General features: G+C 44.3%; 1 protein-coding gene across 11 annotated transcripts in view; it reads left to right on the top strand.

Annotated features, from left to right (window-relative positions):
- LOC113407755 (sorbin and SH3 domain-containing protein 1-like) overlaps nt 1-10669 on the top strand; it is a 186283-nt gene extending 175614 nt beyond the window's left edge. For 10 of the 11 annotated variants that reach the window (XM_026657790.2, XM_026657792.2, XM_026657794.2 and 7 more), the window contains 4 exons: nt 4296-4415; nt 5896-5931; nt 6074-6177; nt 9723-10669. In XM_026657790.2, the coding sequence (XP_026513575.1) occupies nt 4296-4415; nt 5896-5931; nt 6074-6177; nt 9723-10625 (1163 nt within the window). In that variant the 3' untranslated portion in view covers nt 10626-10669. Of the gene's footprint in view, nt 1-4295; nt 4416-5895; nt 5932-6073; nt 6398-9722 lie in introns of those variants that run through there. The other variant, XM_026657797.2, reaches the window with a different exon arrangement.
- The last annotated feature ends 30 nt before the right edge of the window (nt 10670-10699 follow it).

The following is a 10699-nucleotide window of genomic DNA, read 5'->3' as shown; positions in this document are numbered from 1 at the left end:
CACACACACACACACACACACACACACACACACACACACACACACACACCCTGATAAAGTGAAAGCTTCCCCATTAACCCTTTTTGCACTTTGCTGAGTTTGGACTGTGAAACCAGACTAACCAACTCTACTTGCCATTTATGGTCATTTTCACTTGCCAGTTCTGACACACTAGCACAATGCTCAGTGTTTGTATTTCCAGTAGAGCTGGTTAAAAAATGGGTGGGAAATTCTGAGATCTCAAAATCTGATTTTGTACCATATCGGGGTATAAAGTCAAGTACTGCATTTTTTGTTTTGCAAAGTGAAATATTTCAAAAATATTTTGTTGCAGTTGTATCGCTGTGATATTATGTGATCTATAATATAAAAGTCAAAATGTTTAGACTTTTGTATTATAACTTATAGTACATAATATAAAAGTCAAAACAATAAAGCTGAAATGAAATGTTTTGGTTGCATCAAAACACCATTTTCTGATAGAAAATTGTTCCGTTGGAAAATTTTCTACTACCTGCAGTTTCCAGCACTGCAAGGGAAGACTCTTTAAATTGGAAAAAAAAGAACTAATTTTAAAAAAGTGAGACAGCCTCAACTTAGACTGTTTGCTCTTGGAGGCCTTTTTGTTCTGTGTTGGTACAGCGCGTAGCACAGTGGAGTCTTGGCCCACAACTGGGGCTCTTGGGTGCTATAGTAATACAAATAATTAATAATAAGTAATAATCTTCAAAAATATGCATCTTTGGATCCTGATTTGGAAGTTTCAAAGCCCAAAGTTCAGGGGTGCACAGATTTGGGGGTTTTGACTGGGACGCATCTCTAGTTTTCATGATCCATTTGACAGTATAATTCATAAAACCACATTCACATTATGGTAGACCTAGTAAAAACTGTTATAGAATCAAAATACTGGGAACTAAGGGGGAGCTTTTTAGTAACCTAACTCCCAGATTAGGCGTCTAACCGCCACTTGTGCGTTTTGTAAATCAACCCCTACCCCTACAGGATAATGTCCCTAAACTAATAACAGGTAAGGTCAGACTGGCACTACCATTCAGTCAAATATCCGGAAAGATGTTCAGTAATTGAATCAGTGTTGGGATGGGCATGCATTTTTCAATTTGCGTATAATAACAAAAGATACTGGAATGGCTGTTGGAAAAGCACATGAACTCTGGTACCAGGCCAGTGAGCGACCAAGGCATTGACCTGAGTATGAAGAACTGTCAGACTCTAGTCCCTGCTACACACTGGAACCGGATTCGAGGACAATACAATGAGGTTATAACTGAGTTTTAGATAGGTTGCCTGTATCCGTAGTATAGACAGGGACTGTAAGTGGCATTACCAAAATCAGCAGTGCTGCCTGTTCATTCCAAAAGGCAAACAGCCCATGTTTTGCTCAGCACTGGCTTGGGGAAGGCTGGGTCTAGAAGGAGCACCTGGGCACAAACTGCATTTTAAAACTGGGTGTGTAAATAACTGCACCATGTCCTGTTGTGCTTGCAACCTGCCACCTTAATACACATTCTCTCTCTCTCTCTCTCCCCCCTCCCCCCCCACATACTTCATACATTAACATTTGGCATCCTTGGGGGACAGAGAAGAACTCAATGAAAGTGCTTGTAAAATAGTTTCCACCCAGCTTTTAAATTGGTTTCACAATCAGAATAATACCCTTGCTCTATAAAGTTGTAGTTGTATTGTTAATTATTTGTATTATAGTAACGCCTACAGGCCCCAACCAAGATCAGAATCCCATTGTGCAAAGCACTCCCTGCCTGAATTGCTTACAGTCTGAACAGGCAAGACAGAGAAAAAGTGGGGAGGGGAAACTGAGGCACAGAATGTTTAAATGACTTGCCCAAAGTCAGTGGTTCTTGTTATGAGTTAATCACTATTCCCAAGATACAAGATTTATACAGTGTGACTTCAGAGTACAGATTGGGGCATGTGTCAACCTGTCACTCAAAAAAAACAGTCATTTAATAACATCAACTCCAGTCTGATATTTCGAGGCTTCAGCTTCACACCCTGCACTTTCACTTTCAGTGGATGGTGGTTTTTTATTTATTTTTACCAGACTGATTAAGACAAATTTTACTTTTAAAAAAAAAAAGAAAGGAAAAAAAAGCCTGAGCATGAAATAAAATGTGGGTTGGAAACAATACAAATGGCTCTGAACACTTGGTGAAAATGTACTTGAAAGTCCTTTGAGGTTTTTTGCCTGTGCTTTCCCTGGCTTAATCGTAAATCAAGGACAGACCTCTGTGGCAAAGATGGGCCCACCTGGGCCCCCTAGGTCCTGATTCACAAGGTATCAACCACGTACCTAACTTTAAGCTTGTGAATAGACCCATTGAATTTATTGGGACTGCTCTGGTGCTGAAATGGAGCCATGAACTACAGCAGTAAGAAAGTATGTCCCTGTCTCTGATCCCTCTTGTCATCCTCCATTTACAGGCCTTGATCCACACCACTTGAGACAACCTTTCACACCAAGCCCATAAAGTATTGGGACTGATTCTAACACAAAGGGGTTTAGATAAGAGCCAAACATCTGACACTTGTTAGAATAGAATATCAGGGTTGGAAGGGACCTCAGGAGGTCATCTAGTCCAACCCCCTGCTCAAAGCAGGGCCAGTCCCCAGACAGATTTTTGCCCCAAATGGCCCCCTCAAGGATTGAACTCACAACCCTGGCTTTAGCAGGCCAATGCTCAAACCACTGAGCTATCCTCCCTCCCTCTTACATTGAAGTTGTGGTTATTTATCTGTATTTTAACCTTGGTGGCTCAGCCACAGCACTATCACAGTATGGAGGCCCATACAAAGACAGGGACAGATCCTTAGGTGGTGTAAATTAGCATTGTTCCATTGACGTCAATGGTGCTATGCTGATTTGCACCAGCTGAGCATCCGGTCCCTACAATAAATGACAGTCCCTACCCCAAAGAAGTTTGAGTATGATGTTGATTTCCATGCCCACCAGTACGCTAGACACTCGCAATACAGATAGGGCATGAACCATGCTCCAAGGAGCTTAAAAACAAAGGCCCCGGTCTTGCATGGTGACCTGAGCAGCACCCGAGCCTCACTGAACTGCGGGCACAGCAGTCAATCTGCACTTGTCACTGCAGGATCAGGGCCCAACTTCAGACATGGCATGACAAGCGAGGTAAATGCGAGGGAAGGAAGGAATCCAACATCTTGCAGCAAAAGCTAGTGTGTGACGTGAGGGAGACTGGTTTGAATGTGAGGTCAGACTAAAGACCAGGCTAGTGCTCTGGAGGTACCTTGGAGGGCTTGAGACCTAGGAGAGATGTATATGAGGAGAGACTAATGGCTTTGCAGACCTGCTCAGGCAAAGTGTTCCATTCCTAGGGGAAGGCATGGGAGAAAGCCTAGAGCTGCAGACCTGCAGGTCCTCAAGGCCAGTAGCCCCTATGGGAGTGCTGTGAACTTGATGCCTTGGAGAAAGGGGTGCCAGTGGAGGGACTCGGGCCCTGATTCAGCAAAGCATGTGCTTGGCTTCAAGCGCATGAGTAGTCCATGGACTTCAGTGGGACTACTCAAATGTGGATGGTTAAGCACATGCCTAAGATCTTTGCCTCCAAAGGGCTGATGTGATCTGATTGATGGGGAAGGAAGGTGACCTTAGTGATTGTATTTTGAACTACTTCTTTCTGATCCTATAGGGTGATCTCGTGGGTATGGCACAGTAAGAGGGCAGGGTGTGTGGGAGGCATGCGCTGCGCTGCACTGCCTGGGCTGTATCCCTTATTCTGGATAACTATAAAACTTCATTCTCCATCAATCCAGCATGGAACTCACTGCTAAGGCCTTATCTACACACACAAGTTATGCTACTTCGTACCGATATATTTTAAGTGGTACAACAACCCTAGTGTGGGTGAAATTATAGTGATATAAAATATATACTGGTACAAAATCTGAGTGTAGACCAGGCCTAATAAAGCAAACAAACCTGTGAAATTTATTCCAAACAGCCAGCAGGTCTTGCCACTTTCCAAGCTGAGTTACACTGACTCAGAACTTTATTTGTGTGTTCATCAATTATCTTACTTATTTTTTAAATATACAACTGCTGTTATTACTTAATGTTTTAAAGCCAAAGCTAATGTTCATCTGCATAAAAATTAGAACAATTCCCTCAGGACAGCCATGTTAGAATTACTCCAGAGCCACCAGCATACTGCCATAGAACTATGATGGCCTCCAGTAGCTCAGAATCACATGCACCAAAACATCTCCTTTGTGTGTGTTTTCTTTAGACAAGGATCCCACTAAAGTCTGCACTGGAAAAGGAACCGTGACCCTACGGGCATCTCTAGCCTCTGAGGAAAGGCCAAGTATCAGTCCCCCATGTTCTCAGGATGTCCAGCGGTCAGAAAGTAAGTCTAGTATGGATAAACATAAAATACAACAATTGTAACTGACCCCACATGGTGCTTGAGTCCAGGCCTTCAGTGCTAAAAGCATGATCCTCTCCCACTAGCGCTAAAGACCTGAGCAAAAGCAGATTCATAAATCTCTTACATGAGGCAAGCCGCTCGAGGAAGACAAAGCCCCAGAACTTCTGAGTGTGAGTTTCACAACCACTTATACACCACTGGGGAAAAGGCATATTTGTTGCTTCATGTTGCTGGCAGGAGTGCCAAAAAAATCAGCCTTTCTTCCCAAGTAGGCCTTTGTGTCCCTCCTTTCATCCCGGGCCGCTGGGGGGAATGGGAAGTGTCCTTGTGTAGTTGCTGCAGCAATGGCATTTATTTTTTTGCAGTAGTCAAGGGCACTGGGATGGCATCCCAAGTTGACAGTGTTGCCATAGATTTCTGCGGTCTTTAAATAGCAGATGTGTAATTACTTAATTACAGGAGACAAGCAAAGCATCACTAACCCTGCCTGCACCTTGGATTTTGCATATAGAATGAATTCCCAAAGGGGAGATGCTATTAAAAGTTAGGGTTGTTCAGCTTCTCCCCTGAAAGTGAAGCACATGTAATTACAGGACCTGTTGTTAGGAAAGGGTGACTCTATTCTTTCCAGCCCTAATGCACTGTTTTCTACCTCCCCCTTCTCCTCCCCTCCTGCTCCACCCATGACCTCTCCTCTTTTCATTCTCTCCATTCTCTGCTTCCTCACCCCCACCCCCTTCACTTACCCTTCCTGCTGGCAGCTTCATAAATTTCCAGCAGCATGAATGGCAATGAGCCCATTACTATGGAAATAAGCTCATTAATACTTCTTTTGCTGACTCCCTCAATCACTTTATGAAATGCATGTTGGAGCTGGAAGAGCTCTTTGCACAGAACGTGAGCGGCCAAAATGGCTAATGTCGGAAGAGGGGGAGGAACTCAGCGGGCGATGGGTAGATAGTCTCAGTGCCTCTAGCCACAGGGACTGGGCTGTAAAATGGCATCATGTTTTGTACCTCCACCCGTACTTGCAAAATAGACATCTTATTTGTCAATGGGTCTCTGCACCAGGTATTCTCATGTGGCAGTGTTACAAAGGACAGCTATGGTTATCCAGTCAACATCATGGCTTGACACTGAGACCCTGCATTTGCAACTGTGTGTGGGGCATTTGGACTCCAAACTGCAGCACGAGAGCAGATAGCTCAGCTGAATGTCAATGACCAATTGTTTTATCATTGCTCTGAATGAATCGCCTTGTGTTTACAAAGGTCAGAAACTGTGAGGGCATCATGTTTAGGGCCAGTTTCTATGGCAATTTGGCATCCCTGTCAGAAAGCATTGTGTGTGTGAAATGAAGTAGCCTGAATGTTGAATTCAGTGGGTACATGTTTGCTGTAAATGTAACAGTTTATTTTTTTCCCTTATTTTTCCATTCTTCCTTCCCTCCTCTCTGCAGCACACATAGCTCTGGATACAGGAAAACCAGAAACAGGTACACATGCTTGTTGATTTGTTTTGTTGTTTCCCCGGATGTATTTCTTGTTGCCCAGCAAAAAGCAACAGCTCCCCTCTCCTCATTCCCCATCTAGCTAGAGTGAATTCACTCAGACCTGAAGTTCTCCTTCCCCTTTTAGATGATTGGAGGTTATCCTCTAATGGAGATATCCAGCCATCTTCTCTGGCTGCCAAGGGCTATAGAAGTGTGCGTCCCAACCTCTCCTCAGAGGGCAAACCACAGGTAAGCATCTTTCCAGAGGATCTGAGGCTTTTCTTGAGGGGTCAAGCACAGGATTCAGAGTCAGGAGACCTGTGTTCAATTCGCAGGCTTGGGTAAGTCTATGTGCCTTCATTTTTCCTATCTGCAAAATGGAGAGAATGCATCTTTCCCGGGAGTGCTGTGAAGCTTAATTCATGAATATGTGTTAAAGCATGCTGAGCTCCTTGGTGGCCATAGCGGGGCAAAGTACCGTTCAACATTGTTTGTGTGGGAAGGCTTAGCCAAGAGGTAGTGATCCATTATTGTATGGCTTTTATGTATGCGCTCTGACCTTCCAACTGCAACTGGCTGAATGGAGAATTAAACTTCCTAAACCCACAGAGTGGCCTTAAAAAATGACTGGAGAAGGCCTTGTCACTTTAATGCTAGAAATGATATAACCTTTTGTCAGCCCATAGTGGAAAGGTTATTTTCCTCCCAAGTCTAATCTGAAGTGTTGGGATTGGTCTGCCAAGCAAAGAGAAATGCTAACTTATGGATAGGTTACCAGTGTGCATGGATGCAATTTTCAGGTTGCATTCAATGGGATGGGAAAACCTGAGCAACCCTTCTTTATAAACTGCCTTCTTGAGGAATGGCATCTGTTTCTGCTCCGTTAAATGTGAAATGGAGCCCCATTAAAATCTTATCCCTAGTACAGGGCGATTGCTTTAATCGTGGCGAGCTCTTGGCAAAGCCACGGATCAGACACTGTGTCTGAAATGTTAAGTGAAAGATGAAGAGGGCACCAGTCGGCCGAGGGCATAAGAAGTAATGAAGCACTAAAGGAGAGAGCTGCTTCCTGCATGAGACATGCAGCTGTTTCGCAGTCAGTTATTGGGCATATAAGTGAACAGAGATAGCTCAGTTTCAGTTTCACAGAGCGCTGTTTATAGAAGAGTCCTGAAGGCACTTAAACTAATTTCAAATGAAACAGGGCCATATTCTGCTCTCAGCCACATGGGTGTAAATGTGGAGTACCATGGTCACTGTTAACAAGCAATTTGCCACTCTGTAGCATCTGGAATGCGGCAGTATTTTTCCAGTCGCCCAGCTGTATCTGCAGTATCCTGGTGTGATAACCAGGGTGGCTGCTGGCTGGCTCTCCATGGCAACTCCTGATTTATTCAGTGAGCTGTACACCAAGGATAAAAAAGGGCCTATCCAAAGCTCTGGGAGCCCCTGCCAGAAATTACAAAAACAATAAAATTAAACCACCCCCAAAAGACCAAATTCCCCTCCCCCAGTCTGATTCCCCTCCCGACCATCGCCACAGCAGCCAGCGTAAATACATGCGCCTTACATCATGCCCAGATTGTCAGCAGACTCTAGCTGTTTTGGACCAGTGGGGAAGCCCATGCCACAGCCAAGGGCCACTCACAGGGAGTGCTGTACTGCCTTCCTCCTCATCCCAGCTTGAGTGCCTCTGTTTAGTATAACACTGGTAGGATGGCTACTGCAACTTTGAAATCTATGGGGTTACTCTGGATTTTATACCAATACAAGCGAGAATAGGAGCTGCCCCAAAGCTGCCTAGGGCAATGAATTTTAAAAGAGAACATTGATCAAGGCAATAAAGTTCTGAGCTGTTAAAGCCTCCAAAGAAGAATAGAGGCAATTCCTATCCTGTAGGCTGGCATTCTAGTCGTTTTCCTTCTAACAGATGGTGATTTACAGTTACTTGCAACTGTAAATTAATACAGTGAAACCTCCATGTAGCAAAGTCAGTTCTTTTGCTACACAACAATTTGGGTCTAAGCAAAGATTTGCTCTCACTGGAATTGCAATCTCCACGCTGCTCTAGAGTTGCAATCTGTACACTGCGACGCACTGAAACAATGAAAGAGTTTCTTTTTGCTTCTCTAGGAACATGATTTCGCTATCAGAAGGCTTCACTCTAAAGACAAGTTTCTGGGAACCCAATTCTGCTATAGATTTAAATTGTTCTGTTTTTCTGAGGGTGCTTTGTGAGTGAGGGATCTTTTTAGAAGGGAAATGGGGTGTCAGCCTTTGGCAAAAGTAAATGAGACCTCTCTGTATAGTGGAACAACCACAGTATAGTAGGTCACTGCGGTATGATTTCGCAGTTTTTGGCAATCTGCTTAGTGTGCTGTAGAGAAGGGCCTGAGCTGTAGAATTCATATTTCCTTCTAGATCTGAATGTGCCCAAAGCTGGGGAGTGCTTGAGCCAGGGGTCATGGAATACAGAGACTGGTTCTGATGGTCAGATCTGCATTTCAGAAGTTCCTGGGGAATGTTAGGAGCTTGGGTACCCAGGCTGCTCCCTGCGGTACCCAGAGTAAGGTTAGCCCTGAAAGCAAAGTGAGATGCTCTTCATAGATTTGAACTTGAAAGCTGGAAAACCTTTTCATACCCCAACAAGCAGCATTGAGAGCGAGCAAGTTGAGTGCTGGGCTTGACGATACCGTGTTAGCTTGTTGTTAACTTGTGCTTAGCTTGTGGCTAAACAAAAAAGTAAAAGCAGCAGTGAGAGGCAAAAAGGCATCCTTTAAAAAGTGGATAAATGCAAAGTAATGCACATTGGAAAACATAATCCCAACTATACATATAAAATGATGGGGTCTAAATTCGCTATTGCCACTCAAGAAAGAGATTTTGGAGTCATTGTGGATAGTTCTCTGAAAACATCCAGTCAATGTGCAGTGGCAGTCAAAAAAGCAAACAGAATGTTGGGACTCATTAAGAAAGGGATAGATAATAAGACAGAAAATGTCATATTGTCTCTATATAAATCCATGGTATGCCCACATCTTGAATACTGCATGAAGATGTAGTCACCCCATCTCAAAAAAGATATATTGGAATTGGCAAAGGTTCAGAAAAGGACAACAAAAATGATTAGGGGTATGGAACGGCTGCCGTATGAGGAGAGATTAATAAGACTGGGACTTTTCAGCTTGGAAAAGAGACGATTAAGGGGGGATATGATTGAGGTCTATAAAATCATGACTGGTGTGGAGAAAGTAAATAAGGAAGTGTTATTTACTCCTTCTCATAACACAAGAACTAGGGGTCACCAAATGAAATTAATAGGCAGTAGATTTAAAACAAACAAAAGGAAGTATTTTTTCACACAACGCAGTCAACCTGTGGAACTCCTTGCCAGAGGGTGTTGTGAAGGCCAAGACTGTAACAGGGTTCAAAAAAGAACTAGATAAGTTCATGGAGGATAGGTCCATCAATGGCTCTTAGCCAGGATGGATAGGGATGGTATCCCTAGCCTCGGTTTGCTAGAAGCTGGGAATGCGCAACAGGGGATGGATCACTTGATGCTTACCTGTTCTGTTCATTCCCTCTGGTGCACCTGGCATTGGCCACTGTCAGAAGACAGGATTCTGGGCTAGATGGACCTTTGGTCTGACCTAGTATGGCCGCCTTATGTTGTTCTCATTGAATTCAAACCTGTTAACCCAAGTCTAATGACCAACTTCATTCTTTCATTTTTTTTTCTTTTCTCCTTCATTTGGTGCTGATTCCTCCTCCTTCCCTTGAATTTGATTGGACAGGCCCTTTCCCCTCCCCGTCCTCCTCTTCCAAAAGAGGAGAGCTTTGCATGGCACCCTCGCTCTGACATGAAAGTAACCAACCTGTTGCCAGTGCCCATAATGGACTGTGTGTACCTGAATGCACCCAAACCTTATACACAGCGTGTGTCACTGAGCTGCAGCAGTCAGTGTTACTCCTCATCACCTGCACCCTTTGTGACAGTACCCAGTGGGAAGCCATGCTTTTCCGCAGGGCGTCCCCAATCAGCCAACTTGATTCCCAAGGATGTGGTGCATGCTGGGCAATCACTTTTGGGAAGTAGTTCCTTGTTATCAGACACTTCATCCAAACATCAAAACCCTGCCAGGGCAGATCCTAGTAGTGAAGCTGGAATGAATTCCACGTATAGGACTAAAGCGGATAAAAAGGTCAGCAGTCTATATGTGGCTTGTTTATCTAACAGCACTTGCTCAGCTGCATCTGAAAATTCCACCAGCATTGCACATGACCAAACAGAGAGCCCCTGTTTGGGAACTGAGGTCACTCAAGCACCAGCCACCAACATTGTTTCCTCTGTAACAGATACTGGAAAATCTCTTCCTCCCCCTCCTCCTGTCCCTCCCAGGCCATACTTTAACATTGTTCTCAGTAAAGACGCAGTTAGCTATGGTACAAGCCATTCCTCCAGGACTCAGTCTCCACCTCCTCAGGCTGTGAGGGACAAAGTGCTAGAGCCCCAGAGTACGGCTGGCAGTGGGGACAGGATGAGAAAGGAACCTTACCTTACTCAGCAGCAGCATCCGTACAAGGTGAAGGGACGCAGCATGGTACATGTTTTCTTCATAACCTTGTTTTCTTTCAGCCGTGCGAACGGTTCTCTAATTCATACAGTGTCCCCTAATGCTGTATGCACCTCTTCCTAATTTCTGCACGCAGGTCGCTCTTGTGTAGCTTGATTCTTGTCAACTGCTATTCGATAACCTCTCACTTTCCCCCC

This window comes from Terrapene carolina, unplaced genomic scaffold (genome assembly GCF_002925995.2).
Source record: "Terrapene carolina triunguis isolate 2854851 unplaced genomic scaffold, T_m_triunguis-2.0 Scaffold310, whole genome shotgun sequence".
In the NCBI taxonomy this organism is placed as follows: Eukaryota; Metazoa; Chordata; order Testudines; family Emydidae; genus Terrapene; species Terrapene triunguis.
This window is presented reverse-complemented; position numbering and strand designations above follow the sequence as displayed.